Raw genomic sequence first — 17,794 nt, 5'->3', positions numbered from 1 at the left:
TAACTAAATATGAAGTTTAATTACCGAGAGGATTTTAACACAACATGAGTTGCAATAAATTTTTTCTATATTTTCATTAATTGTAGTGGTTATGCATCATTTTATGCTTAAACTCTTCTAGATTTTAAATAATACGCATGAATTAAATATTGTAGATAATAAGGACGTTAAGCTACAACAGCATATAGTTTGATAGATTAGAATATAACAAATATTTTCACCAAGATTTCCAGGTGCAATTTCTTGTCATAAGATGCTTTTGCTATTTAAGCTGGTTACTCCTTATATTTATCCTGTTAGTCAGCAACTTCAAAGCCAGCAAATTACGTATCTCTGTGAACTAGGCTTTTCTCTGCTTAGCCTAGATTTGCCAAAAGGACAGAAAATTGTTGCAGAGGAGACTTTTGACCCTGGAGAATTATGGAGAATACAAACTGCAAGTTAAAGTACTTATAGTTGGAAGGAAAGATGACTTTCAAGTACTTGTTCAGCTTGTCATGGGACTGTTGCTTTCTTCTTGAGTTAATCTACTACTTTTCTCGGCACTGTTTCAAGAAGAAGGATATGATCCGTGAGTTAGCGGGGAGACTGAGTAGATTCTCTGTAGGAAAGAAGTTAATAACCACCCTCTTTTTCAGTTATTTATAATGCATCTGAAGAAAAAGCATTTCTCACTAGAGGTACCTCAGTGACATTCTCAATGAAAAAAGGCTATGCTGACAGGATACAAATGAGTGAAATCTCTTCTGTATGCAGTCAATAATTATTTCGTTTTTAGAAGTATCCCTCTCTGGAAGTGAATCACCAGACTTAAATTCAGCTGGGCTATTTGAAGCAAGATAGTACATTCCATAGGCAAAAGGGTTTTTGTGGACTGTGCTTTTTCAGTAATTCTTTCTCTCCTCCCGAGGAGAAGCTGTCATTTTAAGTGCTTTTCCTCCTCTCAGCTGTGGCAGTGTGGATTATAACATCAGTATTCAGAAGAATCAAAGCAGTTCTCCAACACGCCGAGTCTGTTCACGTTGATAAAAATAACACTACATATTTGATGCAAATGGCTTTATGTTTTTCTGATCTTCCTTCTGAAATGCTTTTTCTACTGTGGCTTGATGTGTGGATCTCTGTAAATAGGTCCTGGCACCATTTGTTCATATTACTTGTCTGTGATCCACCTTGTTTACAGAGTTACAATCATCATTCTCATATATCTGTAATGTGCTCATCTTCCTGCTCTGTTGTAGTATGTCTAGGTAGTTCTGAGAATTTGGACTAGTTGGCCATAATAGGTTGAAGTTATTCTTGCCCAGCTTGTCTTACTGGTGTTCTCGGCATTTTCCTACCAGATCTTAAGTGTCTTTGTTTGGTACAGCTTCCCAAGCTGGGCGATGCCTGTCTTGGCTAGGCTGTCTCCTACGCTTGATCGTATATACAGTCTCCTGAAGGAATGAGTTGAGGTGGCCTCCCATCAGCTCCGTCACCTGCTTTGTCACTGCTCTGTCACTGCTTGCATTGCCTCAGACCAGCTAGCCCTCTTTTCATAGGAGGCCTTCTGCAAGGGCTTTTCATAAATACTGTAGATGGGAATGCGGTTAAGCTGAGGTTAGTTAATGCCTTTAACCTCAGTTAACAATTTGAAAGGGAATTCAGCAAACTGTGTAGGTCGCTGCTTGAGACTGTAAATAAAGGCTGTTTGTATTGCTGAGCCTGAATTTTTGATTTCAGGCTACACTGGCATTGCTTGTTAGAGATTATTTTCAATCTTGTCTATATGGAATCTGCTTGGACATATTTTTCTGTGCAGTTCTAAGCATATGAGTGAAATGCTGGGTGATTAATATGAAAGAGATTTTTTTTGTAGAATAGACTAACTCGTGCAGTTTTTTTTTGTTTGTTATCTTTGACAGATAAAAAGACGAACATTTAATTACTTTCATTGCAGTGATATGGAAAGAAAAACTTGTAATCCATTCCAGTCTTCCAGGCCTACTTAAACTATTAAGAGAGGAAATAGTTACCAAAATTCCAAAGTGTTGTAAAAATACAAGTGTATTTGTATTTATATAGATGGGGGAAAGGAATTATTTGTTTTGCCCAGGAAAGGAAATGAGACTATCAGTAGAAGAGGATGAGGAAAGCCTGAAGGGAATGTCATTTTTTTGTCATTTCTGTGATGTTTACTTTGACATAGAGATTTTTGAGGTTTGGTTTTCTTATGGTGCTACAAATTGGTTGTAATTTTAGTTTGAGTGAAGACTTTCTTTATCTGATCTTTTAGTTTGTGACTTAAATGAAATACTGAAGTCCTGAATAATTGTAGATGTGTGACTGGTGAAATGGAAGAATGTTACAGACAGAGTAAGAGTAAATACTGAGTGGAATGGCTAAAACCCTTGGTTTTGCTGGAATATTTTAGTAGTTTATACTCACACTGAAACAGTTTAAACAAAAGTTATGCAAGTTTTAAGTGTTGGGATGTATTTTTGTTGCTTTTTTCAAAATTCTAAATGATTTAGTATCTTGAAGATTTTGTAGCAGAAAAATAACACAATTCTAGTGTTACAAACACTAGAATTTGCTAGTGTTACAAGTAGCAAAATTTAAAGCCTACATAACTTAAACCTGTTTACTCCCCCTCCCCCTCAAGACTTACTTCTTGAAAAAATATCTCTATTAACAATAAGCTGTTAAGCTTTCTGCCTTATGAAATGCATCACACTATTCACTGTAGTATCTGAATACTGATCAATGTATCTATTCTATCCTCCCGAGGCACGAAATTGCTGCTGTTAAGATGCAGAAATAACCAAGGCAGAGAATTTAAGCGACTTGCACATACTTGCATGGAAAATCTAGTAGGATGAGGCAATAAGGGCTTTTTTTTTTTTTTTTTTTTTTTTTTTTCCTCCCTTACCAGCACCTGAGAATTCAACCATTGAATTTGACAGTGGCTTTTTCAGCATTTACTACTTTTATGTCTGTTTAATAGCATTTTCTAAAGCTGATGATAAACTTGTTTTAGGACTTAATCATTTCTGAGAAGGGTTTACTTCTTCTGTCCTTAAGTTGTCAGTTGTAGCTGTGTTTTGGACATAATTGGGAACTTCAGATAGAATCACAATGCAAATACATAGTTTTTGATTTAGTTATAATTTTTGAATAATGCCCAAAACCAGAGGAGAAACTAGAATTTTATAGATGTTTCAAATATTTTCAGATTTGTATAAACCAGAGGGAAACAGGGGCTTAACAAATGTTTGAGACTTTACAGCACAAGAAGAGGCTGGTTTACTTAGGCTGCTCAAAAGTTTGTCAGATTTCTTATATTTTTGGTGATATTTTTTCTAGAAGTCTAAGTATAATGACTGGCTGGGGTGTGGCTAAATACAGATTATCACCATTTATTGAATAATTGCTAAATACTGTTAAAACCAGAACCATAGTAGTTGGTTTGTATACCAGTGACTATATACCTTATCAACTAAACCTTATCAACTAGATATTTATTTCTGGTAACATGGTGTTTAACTGGAACAGCTTTTTAATGATGTGGAGAGGACAACAGTTGATAATGGATTCGTATGTCTTATAAAAGATTTGTGAGAAACAAAACTTTTTGATTGCCGAAATATCCTGAACAGTGTTCTTGATTTGTTTTTTTTTTTTTTTTTTTTGGTCATATAATTATTAGTTATGCATATGTATATACAGAGGAGAACATTTCATTTAATTGTATTTATTTAGTTTGCTTTATTCATGGCATACAACCATTGGTCCATTTCATAGAAAGTGACTGTCTTGATCCACTGATAATCTGTTCAAAAAGGTACATAAACACCAGACCTTTTTAAAAAACACAACTAAACAAACCCTCTTTGGCGCTGTAGCATATATTGCAAAGTATGCCCATCTCGTGCATCTTTTTGCAGTTTCAAATGTACAACAGAAACACACTTCTGAGTCCCAGTGTGGTGGCTGGTATTGATTCCCATGCCCCAGGTTAGCTGATGTAGGGAGGGTAGCACTGAAAGAAAGACTGAGATAAAGAAACGCTGTTGCTGCTGAATGGACAACTCAATGTTCAGTATTTAATATTCTTGAAAGTGGCAGCTGTTTTTTTGGCTATTCAGATCCCTATATGATGTGTTAGGTGCTTTGTTAAAGACTAATATTAAACACATTTCTCCTTTACGCTGCACTTTTTTTCAGAAAGCCCTGAATATAGTACTGTTAATACTATCTTAATAAAGGGCAAGGAAGAGACTGAGGAATTTCAAGGAGGTAAAGGCTAAATTGAACTTGTGCTTTAGCTTCCAGAGTTGTGGGTTTTTTTCAGTCAGAAAGGTAGCTGGTAAAGTCAGTACAAGAGCCCATATACTTTCACCAGAACCAAAACATAAGTAAGGGAACTCCTATCTAGATCTCTCTAGCGTGACTTCTGATCATAAGGTCCATCTCCCAAATTTTGATATTGTATCTCAGTAAAAATATGTGCATTTATACTCAGGGATTCTGTTTTCTTGAGAAGGTATATACTGTTCAAGATTTTATAAATTTTGTTGAGAGGTTTAGCTTTAAAAAACACTTCAGAAAATGATTATAAAATATGTTTGAAACATGGTTTCAACTTCTAGGTGTTTCTTTTTAAGGAGATAATGTTCTAGAATAATGTTTCTAGAATTTCTTCAGTACGAAGGAGGAAATGTAAGGGAAGATTTATCCATACTCTGTGCGTTGCAAACTGACAATGTGTTAGTTCCATGTGGGTTTCTTATTTTCCAAAGGCATTTAATAGATTACTGAAATCGTTTAGAAAGGTGCTATTGTATTGTGCAGAGTCATAAGCAGCGCTGTCCAGAGTCCGTAGGTATAAGTATTCTTTTTCTCTGAAGCAATAGCTTTTATTACTCTCTGTGTCTGTCTCTGTGGAATTAGCTGTAAGAAAAGAATTTAAAATAATTCCTAGAAGAAAGAATGCATGTGAAAATTGAGAACTTGTAATGAAATAGAAAAAGACAAGCAATCTTGTAAAATTTAGAATTTAATAATTACAATTAAGACAACGTGTTACACCCTTGCATTGGTTAAACTACTATGTTAATTTATAAGCATTGTTTACGCTAGGAAAACGAAGCCTTTTGTCAGTGATACAACTCGATTGGAGAGAGCCCTTTTGGAAGACTGGAGACGGTTTAAGAACGCATGCCTCTGTCCTGTAGTTCTGTTTTCCTTTGTTTTGGAAATAGCGTTAATGAGTTTTTAAAGGACACTGATTTCATGAGGCAAGCAGCACTGTCTTTAAAAGTCATTTTACTAAAACCTGAAATGTTATCAGATCTTGTATTCAGTACGTTGAATAAGGCTTTATTATAATGATGAGATGAGGGAATGGGATGAGGTAAGCATTAATATTGCCATGACAATTACTTTTGATCACAGAGATCGGAGATGAAGAAACATTTCAAATTTACATTTGGCTATCTTTTGTTTTCTATGCTAACCTACCCTAAGACTTTAAGAACAAATTTCTGTTTTACCTCCCTCTCAGAGGCCACTTCAGTGCTAAGTCAGAGGTTGATGGTGACATGTCAGCACTGGTAGGGTGCCAGCTGGTAGTCGAGTTGATAAAATAGTGAATGCACAGAAAACGTTTTGGCTGTGAATGTGTGCCTCACATTAGAAGTGGGGAAGATTCATGGATTTTCAGTGATAACAGTTTAAGTAATTTGACTTATGGAACTTCAAGTAATAATTTTGTCTGAGAAACACTGGTGCAGCCCAGGAATTTTGTCAAAATGTCTTTGTTGTTCCTGATCCCTCAGTGGTGAAGGCTGATAGTCACTAGCTAATGCTTGTGACGGTGATATCGGCCTTTTTGTGTGGATAGTCAGTGTCAGATAGTGCACTGCTAGCGTTCGCAGCGTGTGGTTAAATTTTAACTGTCCTTGACCGAGGCCGAATATAACTAAAACTCTACAGGCAAAAATTTTTACTCCTGTTTGGCATTTTTTTTTTTTTTTTTTTTTTTTTAATGCAAGGGAAATAATAGATGCTTGTTACTAGAGAAGAAAGAGTACACAATGGAACTGGGCTTTAGACTGAAATTTGGTAAGAAACTATCTAGCATTTCTTGGTAGAAGAAATAGCCTGACTAACAATAGAGGGAGGCATTGCAAACAGATGCACTTTTTATACAAGACTAACTTCTGAGGAGGGGTATAACCATGGTACTAACATATATAGTATGCAACTGCCCTGATGAATAACTTTGCAGAATATTCTTACTGAGAATGAAAATGAAGGGTTTAATTGGTGGCTGGTATAGGTTAGAGATTTCATCGGTTCCCATCTTATTTGCAGTTTCAGCCAATGCTATTTCAATTAGCATAGAACACAGTTTAATGTTACTATCAAGCCTTAAGCGTGCATTGTTTTACTTCTTGGTTTGTAAAAGATGTAATGAATTGCCATACAATTGCTCTCTATAATGTGAGGAAAGAAGGATCGATTGTTGACAAAAGTGAAGACAACTGTCCATTAGGATAAGTGAAAAGTCAAAGTTTCAGCTGCATTAGGTTTTTTGGCTGTCTGGCTGCTAAAGCATGTACTAATCAACATAGAGCATTCATCGTGAGTGAGCTGCACGTGAGCTCTAAGCTGTGCTGGGCTTGTAGCCCTGGAGAGCACTGTGCGGAGGCATTTTGAATGGAGCAGCTCCAGCAGAGCTGGCACTGGGCTGATAGAGCAGAAGTGGGGAGTGAGCCACCTCTGTGCAGCCTACTTTGGGTGCGTCTGGGCTGTGCGTGCGAGCTGGCAGTGCTTCCAGGTCCGGGAGTGCAGTGCAGGCATGCTTGAACTCTAGTCCCCAAGCACTTGCTAAATCGGGCTTCCTGCTTCCCAAAAGCCGCTATAATGCCTCGGGCTGCAGGCTGCCTTTGCAAGCAGTACAGTGACTGCGCTCCTGTCCTGTGATTGCAGAAGACTGACAGCCTGTGATCGCTCTATGCTGAGTGTTCAATTTAGATGTCTATCCATGAGTGGCACATGTCTTCTGCCCACAGATAATCCAGAGTTGACTAAATTATTACTAAAGTAAAACAATATTCATTGATTTAAGCAAGGTACAGTCTCATTGTCCTGTTTTCTGTTTTGGTTTTTCTAGTTTGCTTGCTGAGTGGATTCTGCAATTATGGTATTGCTGTCAATGGTTTCTTCACAGTTGCCATATTTCTTTTATAAACAAGGTTAAAAATTCATAATTTTCCTGACTGTTAGCTATACTAGTCCTAAGCAGGATTTGGAACATCAGTAGACTGAAAGAAAAATGCAGTGGTTTGTTGATTTGTCAGTATATTGGCCTGTGGTAGACACCTACAACAGCGTCCCCCATGCTAACCTGCCCTTTGATCTTTACCCACAAGCTCTCAGTTGAAGCACAGGAAGTTCCGCCTGACCGTGAGGGGGAATTTCCTCCCTGTGAGAGTGACGGAGCACTGGACCAGGTTGCCCAGAGAGGTTGTGGAGTCTCCTTCTCTGGAGATCTTCAAGGCCTGCTTGGATGCAACCCTGTCTAACATGCTCTAGGTGACCCTGCTGAGCAGGGAGGTTGGACTAGATGATCTCCAGAGGTCCCTTCCAACCTTACCGATTGTATGATTCTATGATTTCTTGGTGCCAGATATTAGCATGGTGCCCACCCAAAATTTTTGGTATTTTTGTTGAATATGACCACCTTTTGTGATCAAATAAGATTTAATTCAATTTAGAGAAGAGACGGTGCTTTTTTACTTTATCAGGCAGAATGTGAAGAATTGTGGTTAATTTCCCTATACTGCTTCACTGTTTTTCTTGCATCACATAGCACAGCTTGCATGAGAGTGATCATTCTAGTTGTATAAAGTAGATTTTTTTTTCTTTTTTCCCCAGAAATAATTTGAGAGCATGTAATTGTAGAGCTTTACTTTTGTGCATTGTGGATCTGAATTAAGAAACTAAACAAGGGTAACCTGACTTCATTTTGTAAGATAGAAAAACTCACCCACAGAAAATGGGACCATCAGCTTTGGGATGAGTAACTTCTCATAGCTTCTAGAGATCAAATTTTTTTTTCTTTCTCTCTTCTCTACAATCTATCAAGTGCTAGTATGGATTAATGAATCCTGACAGATACATTTTTGTAGGAAATCTTTGCTTCCCTTGGTTAAACTATGTAAGTAGTCCCAGAGACATCGCCTGAGGCATGATGGTCTTTGCTGAGACACATTTTGTAGATTGAAAGGTGACTGTTGGATGAAGCAGGGATAGGAAACAAAGGTTACCTGCTATTCACTCCCTGTATCTCCTTCTGTGCAGAGAACAGTGCAGATGGCTTGTGTGTTCCTTCGTGCTGTCCAGCACGTCATGACCCGATCTGTCCATTTTCCGTTCAGCTGCAGTGTGAGGCCTGGTTTCCTTTAACGCTTGTATTTATTGTTCTCCTCTGTGTAGCGATGCTACTCCGGGGAGAAATCGCAAGGGGGGGGGGGGGTTCTGCTCTGAGGTGGAATTCTCAATTCTCTTTTTCACCTTCCTTTTTCTTCACTATTCCACAGGGACTCTCTTGTCCTATTCAAGACACTTGGAAGAGTGAGCCCCATTGGTTTTTATCACATTAACTTTGGTTTAACAGTTTCTGTAGCTGAGAAGAGACAGTGGACTATATCATCCAGGGTAGAGATGAGAATGGGATGGTTAAAGTCAATTTTAGTGATTATTCATGAATCTTTGGGGCCTCCTTGTTGATTTGCAATACATGCAAAAGAAATGCAAACTCGGCAGCTTGTGTCTGAGAATGTGGTAAATGCTGTTCCTGTTGTATCTTAGTCTCAAATGAACCAATACTTGGAGTGTCAATATCCTATAAAACTACAGTTCCAAATGGGGGAAAAAATATCTCTTCATAGCTGATATGATTTTTTTGGTATTCTGGGTATATACTTATTAGTGGGGGGAAAAATGTATGTCTGAATTTAAATTTATGGTAGCAAGTGAATGTTTTAAAATTAGAGAAATTGGGTAGAACAGTTTTTATATATTAATAGGTTAAATATAGGATTTTACTGTGCATTTAGCAGAATGTAAAGTAGTAATATAACATCTTTGTCAGTTTTATCTTAAATTCTGTTCTTTCTTTTTCTTAATTTGTATTTTGATTTACTTATGCTTTATTCATCAGAGAAAGCAACTAGTGAGATGAACACTGCAGAGGACTGGGGCCTTATCTTAGATATTTGTGATAAAGTTGGACAGTCACGCACAGGGTAAGTGGTTTTGGAGCTTTTCCCCTCAATTTTAATTTTGTTATTTTAGTCTTCCTTAGGAACACTTCCTAGATGAGAGGAATGAAAATTTTGTTATCTTGTATAAACATTTGCAACTTTTTCTCAATTCAACTTAATTTAGAGTGAATTTACTTGCAGTACAAGTAAAATGTAATTTTCTGTCCCTATGTTTTATTGTCCTTCCTTTGGGGATACTCAGTGATCTATTAGAATTAGTATTTGCATACAGCAGTTTTTCACAAATGTAACAAAAAAGTAAGGTGGTTTGTTTTAACAGAGTTGCTATAGACCCAGGAGAAGTCATTAGGATTTTTTTTGTTATAGAGTCATATTATAGGTTGGAAGCAACCTGTAGAGTTCATCTGATATAACGCCCCTGCTCAAAACAGGGCCATGTCTAGTAGCCTTGAACACCTCCAAACATGGAGTTCCTACAACCTCTCTGAGTAATCTGTTCCAGTATTTAACTACCCTTATGATAAATTTTTCTTTTCCTACTCTCTAATTGGAATTTTCCAGCTTGTATTTTGCTTCTTATCACTGTGCACCTCTGAGAAGAGTCTGGCTGCATCTTCTTTGTAAACTCTGATCAGGTAGTTGTAGATTGCAATTGGGTTCCCCCTCCTTAGCCTGCCCTTCTCCAAACTGAACCTAGGTCTCTGGCTGTCCTCATATGTGGTATGCTCCAGCGAACTGACCATCTGGATACCACTCCACTGGATTTGCTCCACTATGTCAATATGCTTGTACTGGAGAGCGCAAAACTCCTGATGCATTCTTGCAAGTGCTGAACGGAGGGGAAAGATCATTTCCCTGACCCTGCTGGCTGTGCTCTTACTAACACAGGCCAGGATGCTGTTGGTGGTCTTTGCTGCCAGGCCACACTGCTGACTCACGTGGCACACCGAGACCCCCTCATCCTTTTTTGCCTAGCTGTTTTCTAGGCAGCTTGTCCCAGAAGTAAGACCTTGCATCAGCTGTCATTGAACTGACTGAGGTTCTGGTCAGTTTTTCTCTGGTGTATTTCTCCAGCCTGTGCAGGTCCCTCTGAGCCTCACAGTCCAACCAGTTTTCCATTCACTTTATCATCCATTTATTCAGCCCATGTGTCACCAGTTTGGCGATAAGGATGGGAGTGTGTCAACATGGCATTTTTAAAATGTGATATGTATAAAATGAAACATATCTTAATATGGGCTCTTAATGCTCCTTTGGTTGATTCCTTGCTGAACTCTCTCATAGGCCTTATGCATGGCCTCATTTTTTTGGACTTGAAAAGTCAAAGTATAATTTGAATTAGCAAATACTACAGTTTAAAGACAGTATAAATACTCTTAAATATATTGAAGTATTCAGAGTTGTTTTAGAATTTGGAAATGTGTTTTGAATTCATCTTCCCCAAGCAGTCTGTAACAGTTCCGTTTTAAGAAACGGCTTCAAGGAGAAGCTGTTGCTGCTGTTCAGTGAAAGACTTCTCTGAGAAGGACATTGATTGCTTTTTAAGACTGCAGGAAACAGTATGGAATGCCAGGTAACAAATCCTTACCTGGGATTTTTGTTCCAAAGGACAGGTCAGCAAATAAGCTTGTTCTTTGGGATTAGAAATGATCTCCAGAGTATTTACAAATAGTATGGCGTATCGAGATGCCTATGCTGTTGTGTAAAGTTCTAGTTAAGATAAAAGCTGGTAAGTTGTTAATAATATGTCACACTACTCTCCATATATAAAAACTGTACTTCTGCTGCTTTATCTGTTGATACTGAGCCTGTAACAGTATTATTGAAGGATTCTGTATTCTATTTAATTAGTGAAAGCTTTTACATAGGCAGGATTTAGCCTAAGAGTGATTTATCCTGAACAGTACTCAAATGTATCTAGTTACAGGAGACAGCTCCTAGGGAGTGCAGACAAAAAACAGAGCTCTCTGGCAACATATAGCTAAATTTCTCTGGGACAGCTGGAATTTTTGTTACAGTTGTTTCTTGTATAAAACAATGTATTTTTTTCCTCTATCTGTTACTTTAACCTTTGTAATAATTAGTCTACTTGTAGTAGCAGGTTACCTGCTGACTTTTCACTTAAAATTCTATTAAGACCTGCTGATAATGGTGGTTTTCTTGTTATCTCTGTTTTGATGAATTATGTCAAATTATACAGGAAGGTAAAACAAACAAATTCCCCATTAAGAATTTTAACTCTTCCTAACTCCCCTGCAACGTAAATTCCTGTGGCAGGGATTCTAGTGTTCTGTGTTGGGATTTGCTTTAATCTTTTCATCAGTTCTGATCCAATACAAGCTCTATGCTTTTTTGGTTCTTGGCACAAGTTTAGGTTATATAATCTCTGCTCTACAGATTTTCTTTTGTACTGGTCTAAATTTTGATTTGTACCTGTGGCATTTTAAATGTAGGTAGTGATACGCCTAAAGCCACAGAAGACTAGAAGGACTGTTTTCTTTATTGCAAAAGAAAATACAATTTGTTGTTACATAGTGTTATATGGCACCCTGTCTCATTTTGGTCTGCCAACACCTTATGTGGGTCTAGGGTAACCGCTGGAAGCTGTTCAGCTACAAGGAGGTTTCATGTTTTCTAGTAAGATAATGTAATTACAATTCAGTAACTGAATTTCTGACTGAATTCCTACTGTTGCACTATTTTATTTTTTACATTGACATACATTTGTAATATAGAATCACCAATAGCTATGTATTTAATCTTTTTTCCCTTTCCTTAATCTAATCAAAAAAGAACTCTGCTTCAGCAAGTGAGAATTCCGTTGAATCTGTTTTTTTATTTGACTGTTTTACAATGATCTAAAATTTGTTTAACTGAGACATTCTTTTTAATCTCAGGATTTCTTCTAATAAGTAATACAACTCTGCAGTTGCATATGATAACAGTGAGCTTTTTTGCATGCCGTTTTTGAGGAAAACTGTTAATATTTTAAAGTGTTCAGTGAGCAAGTCTGCCTTTTCAACACAAAAACTTGATTAAATCAAAATATAAAGTTTTACCATTAGAGGTGATATGCTTTTCTGTTCTTATGCATCATTCTTCAAAACTTTTTTATTTCAAAAAAAAAGAAAAAAAAATTGATCATCTTCAACTTGCATATTATTGACTGTCCTCTCTTGTGTGAACAGGAATGAAAACTACAAAAGGGGAACCATCTATGCAGAACACCGACTTACTGAGGCAGTGGTAAAGCCATAAGAAATCAGGTCAAAGTTACAGTCTCACTGATAATAGAATAGACAAACAATTTTTGAATAGTGCTTTTCTGTTTCTTCTTGAGTGTTTTTTATTTGTTATACTAAATAGAGTGCTACATTAAATGTTTCCAATTTCTCCACCACTGAAGTCTTCTCCCAGTACAATAGCTTCCTTTTTTTTGCAGCCTGTCATTTTTACGGAGTAACACCGCCAGAGAAAAACTGCAGTACTGATAGTTTAAAATAAATATATCTTATTAACTTAATACATAAATGCACAAGATACAACCATCTCAAAGTCAAATGCAAGCAGAATGACGTTCAGGAATCAGTTAACACTGAGCCAGAATGGCTGAGGAAGATAAAGAGGGAAAGTGAGATGGGTGCTTCTTGCTGAAACTTATTACACACAGTCTTTTTAATTTACCACTGCCTCAGTAAGTCGGTGTTCTGCATAGATGGTTCCCCTTTTGTTGTTTTCATTCCTGTTCATACAGGAGAGGACAGTCAATAATACTCAAGTCAAAGATGATCAAAGCTTTTTTTGAAATAAACAAGTTTTGAAGAGTGATGCATAGGAACAGAAAAGCATATCGCCTCTAGTGGTGAAACTTCACATTAACATTAAAGTTGCCCAATGTAAGTAGTGTTCTGCATACTTACAGCTATGTATATTTAACAGACCAACCATTAATCTCAGACTAGTTGTTTCTAACAGTAGGCAGGGAAATTGAGTCACCTGCGTAGTCTTCATCCCCATGGTCATTTATCTTGGATAATAAAATACATTTCTAGCACTGTGAAATGTTTTGTACAAAGTAGTATTTCAGATTCCAGTTACTGTTTATTTTGTCTTTGTTAAATAAATATAATAAAATTACTTACCAAATGCATTATTTTTACTTTATAAAACCCAAACTGAAATTTATTGTGAATCTTTTCTGGATATATGAGTATGTAATACTTTTGCTTCTATCTTACCTTGCCCTATTTTCTCCCTGCTGGTTTGTTATTCCTGATCACTGTGCTGCATCTGAAACTTGGATTATAAAACTGCTGGAACAGAATTGCAGCCTAATATTTGTATAGCATTCTCTGGAGAGCTGTTTAATAAATTTCCTAATAAACAGAATTGTGTTCATGTGGAGTGCATGCCTTTCCTCTGATTTCTAAATTGTGCTTGTCATAATTTGTAAATTAAATTACATAATGAGTTAATTCGAAGTAAAAAATAGGATTTGAGTGCTGTCTAGAATAAGATTTCTTAGTCTGTGAGACTAAGCATTAGCTAGATGCTTGATGTAGACATAATAAAAAATTATTTTTAAATATTTGAGCGTGTTAAAACATTTAATAGGTGCAGTCACTGAGTTAAAAACATTTGTCCATTTATCTGGAGTGTCTAGAATTACTGAGTTGTTACCTTTTGAAATTTATGCTTGACGCACATGGAGGATACTTGGTTTTAAGGCTTTCTTGTTACTTTATATTCTGCATTGGACTGTTAATGAGTGGTAAGTTTGACTTATTTATTGATCAGCGTGAGTAAAATAATCAGTTATATGAAGGTATACACTGAGTAATATGTAGTCTTACTATGTGGCAGCATTTTCTATAATTAGTACTGCTAAATGAGGTGGACATTTCTGTAAAACAGACACTGCCAAATATAGTATAGCTGAGCAGTGGTGTAACATATACCTAAGTTTCATGTTAGTTCTTGGATATCAGTGCAATAGAAAACTAATTTTGTGTGTGTGTGCGGAGGGGAAGAGTTGCTGTTAATCTTCCAGAAATATGAAAATATCTTAGTTTGAATTCACACTTTTCCTCTTTTCCTACTTTTGCCTCTCTCAAAAGAAAAAATAATCTATTCAGGGTTATTCAATAGATAATGCTTGTGGGCCAGTGATAATTCTACCCCAGCCTTGCTCTGCCTTCTACCACCTCTACAGACAGAAAAAACAAACAAAGGACACAGATTTTAGTATACCAAACTATCTGAAACTCATTTCAATTGTTTCTTAAATTTTCTTTTACTATTATCTCTATCTACTATAGCATAGATAAACTGGTATTCTGTATGTAATAATTTTGAAACTCAAATACAGAATTCAAGTACATTCTACATATAACTGTAAAAATCTCTATATACAAAATTCTTCTGTAAATTCTGTATTAAACTTGAATTCCATATTTAATAGTTTTGAAACATACATATAGAATGTATAATAATCCTTTTGCACTTGTTGGTTTGTTGCATGGTTTGTTTCTTAATGTTAGAGTATAGATTAAAATAGAATCTGTGAGGAATGTAGCAATAATAACAGATAAACAATCAAAATCCTCCCAAGCCCAAAAGCGTGATAGAGAGGTGGTGGTAATTGGTATGTAAGCAGCAGTTCTTAGGTATATATGGGAAATGCAGAAGAGTGGTAGATTTTAAGGAAAAAATACATGAAAGTAATTATCACTCAAACTTATTAAACAGATATTAACTGCAAATGCTGATTATCTACTAAAAATAAGTATCCATAATAATCCATAAGTATGGAAGAGAATGCATTTAAAATGAAATCAGGCTTACTGAAAGGTTATTCTTGCCAGTAATTAGAGAGCTGTTAAGTTAAACTGTAGGAAACTTTACTCTCTTCTTTATTTTAGATATTGATGATAAATACTGTTGCTATATTAAATCACCAGATATGAGATACAGAATTCTGCAACACATCTTGATTTCAGCTTTTGTACATGGAGTTGCATTTGTTATTGACTAGTAAGGGAGTTATAGTACCATATTTACTTCTAAAGAATTTATTCCAGGCCCATTTAAGCTTAGTTTATTTACAAAACTGACTTGGCAAGATATTGCAACCTAATTTTAACAAGTAAGAATTCTTTTATTGTGATTTGAATGAATGCATGTAGGTAACTAGAGAGACGTTAAGAGAGGGAGATGAGATTAACAGTGCGAAAACCCAATCACTTTTAAGTAAAGGTGACTTTTTATGACTCCTTCCCCATTGAAGTGTATACAAGTATTCCTTTCTAAAGATGTGTTGTCATTAACTGAGGACTAATTCTGCATCTGTGCACTCTGTGTTCTTGGGTACTTTCAGCGCTCACATGGAGGATATGTTGATGTTTTTTTGATGTTCAGGGGAGATCAGTATGTGTGTTGTGGCAGAAGAGTGGAGAGGGAAAAGAATGCTCCATAGAAGAAGAGACTGTGTATGGAGCAGATAGGGGTGAGGCACATGGAATAGAATTGTCTTGATTATGAAAAATGGTGCGAGTATTCTTTTTTTCTGTTATGAAGCATCCGAGAACACAAATTTACCATTGAAATAATGACTTATGTTCATTTACTTGTCTGATGAATGCAGAGAAATGTTGCATTTTCTTATAGATACTTCAGATGTGTGTTAAAAAGAAGTTAAATGCAAGGAGTCAAATCTGATTTAGCAAAAAACTTTTTTCATTAAAACTAGGCTAGGAGTTATATTATATGATTATATTAAAATATAATTTATATGAAGGTTTCTCTGGTATGATTTTTTTTTCTAAAGAGTAAAAATGAAGTATTTAATGGATGTGCATGAGTATAGAGAATTATAATCAAATGTAGCTTACTGAGAGATTTTGATAATGAAGAAAACCAGCAATTCTACAGATAGAAATGGCTAGGAATGTTAATGCTGTAGTTCTTTTAATTGCAACATTAAAAAAAGCTATTAAATAATTTGCTGACTTTATTTGGGAGAACTTGCTGTCTACTATTAGCCTTTTCATGCATTGAAATCTGTGCAATAGAAAATGGTCTTTCCATTATTTCATTTTCAAACTATCTTGTGTTTCTTTAGGCCCAAGGACTGTCTTCGTTCTATTATGAAGAGGGTGAACCATAAAGATCCCCATGTTGCTATGCAAGCATTAACAGTGGGTGACTTTTTAATGTGTTCTTTTTCCTTCCTGAAAAATTACATTGCAAAAAGCTTCCCTGAGTTCTAATCTCTTTGTCTTTAGCTTCTAGGAGCATGTGTATCAAACTGTGGTAAAATCTTTCATTTAGAAGTCTGTTCAAGAGATTTTGCCAGTGAAGTAAGCAATGTGTTGAATAAGGTAATGTATTGCATTGATTTGTAGGATTCATACAAAAGCTAAGTTAGAGGGTCGGGGCAATCTGGAAGTAAAGTGGAACCTAATTCTGGGAGATTGGAAATTTGAGGTGGGAAGCATACAGGATTACTGGGATGACAGTCACTGGATAAAAACTTCCTTATGGCCATCTCAAACTACAGCTGTTTGCGTGTTCTGTTCAGTGCTGGAAAGAATATATACAGATTCATTTTAACACTAAATAAAAACAATAAAACATTAAATGCAGATATGTAGTAAAATGCAGACAATACAGGGCTTTTCTGTAACATTCTGTTTTGCTCTATTTTGAGTCATGAACATATTTGCTTAAATGCTATTGCTGAAGGCAGTCAACAGCAATGCTGAAAAGTGGTACGCTGTATTCTCCTTTCTGATAGAGATATCCCTTAGCGATACACCTGACTTTAAAGCAGTGTCTATATAGATAGTAATAATGGATGTCTTTCTGTTGAGTGTAAAACAGCAATAATGCAGAACTCATTACCTCCTTAGTTTCAAAAATACAAAATCCAATTTCCAAAATGAAGCTATCTGAAAAAATAGTTAAATTGGAAAATAGGTTTCAGTTTAAAATTACCACATTAAAAAAAGTTAATATTGATAGAGCTTTTAACAATGAGGATTATGTTTCTCGTTTTAGGTATATGTTTTTTAACCAGCTATAGTTAACCATTTACAGGTTCTTTATCACAGTCTGCTCAGTATGCTGCAAAGGAGAACAGCAATTTGGACTAGGAAATAATAAAATTGAAGTTGTTCAAATTCTTTATTTCATATGCTCATGTGAAATTAAGGAATTAAGAACAGCTAAATTATCTAACTAATTTCTGCTAATCTACAGGGTCATCCAAAAGTCTGTGAAAAGCTGAAAGCTCTTATGGTGGAATGGACAGATGAATTCAAGAATGACCCACAGCTTAGTTTAATATCTGCTATGATAAAAAATCTTAAGGAGCAAGGAGTTACTTTTCCAGCTATTGGCTCACAGGTATAATAAATCTTGTGATTGCTCTTAAAAGAAATCACAAGTTCTTTTTATCTCCAGTTTTGTATTTTAGTTTGAAATTTTATAATGCATTTGGCAAACAAGATGAAATCTGT

At 35.9% G+C, this 17,794-nt stretch overlaps 1 protein-coding gene across 1 annotated transcript in view; it reads left to right on the top strand.

Annotated features, from left to right (window-relative positions):
- STAM (signal transducing adaptor molecule) overlaps positions 1-17,794 on the top strand; it is a 36,097-nt gene that overhangs the window by 3,934 nt on the left and 14,369 nt on the right. Inside the window, exons 2-5 of the mRNA XM_062567718.1 lie at positions 9,212-9,296; positions 16,396-16,471; positions 16,559-16,654; positions 17,535-17,681. Of these exons, the coding sequence (XP_062423702.1) occupies positions 9,212-9,296; positions 16,396-16,471; positions 16,559-16,654; positions 17,535-17,681 (404 nt within the window). The remainder of the gene's footprint in view (positions 1-9,211; positions 9,297-16,395; positions 16,472-16,558; positions 16,655-17,534; positions 17,682-17,794) is intronic.

The sequence above is a fragment of the Rhea pennata genome, chromosome 2, assembly GCF_028389875.1.
Source record: "Rhea pennata isolate bPtePen1 chromosome 2, bPtePen1.pri, whole genome shotgun sequence".
NCBI lineage: Eukaryota > Metazoa > Chordata > Aves > Rheiformes > Rheidae > Rhea > Rhea pennata.
The sequence above is the reverse complement of the archived record's forward strand: the minus strand, read 5'-3'. Positions and strand labels throughout refer to the sequence as shown.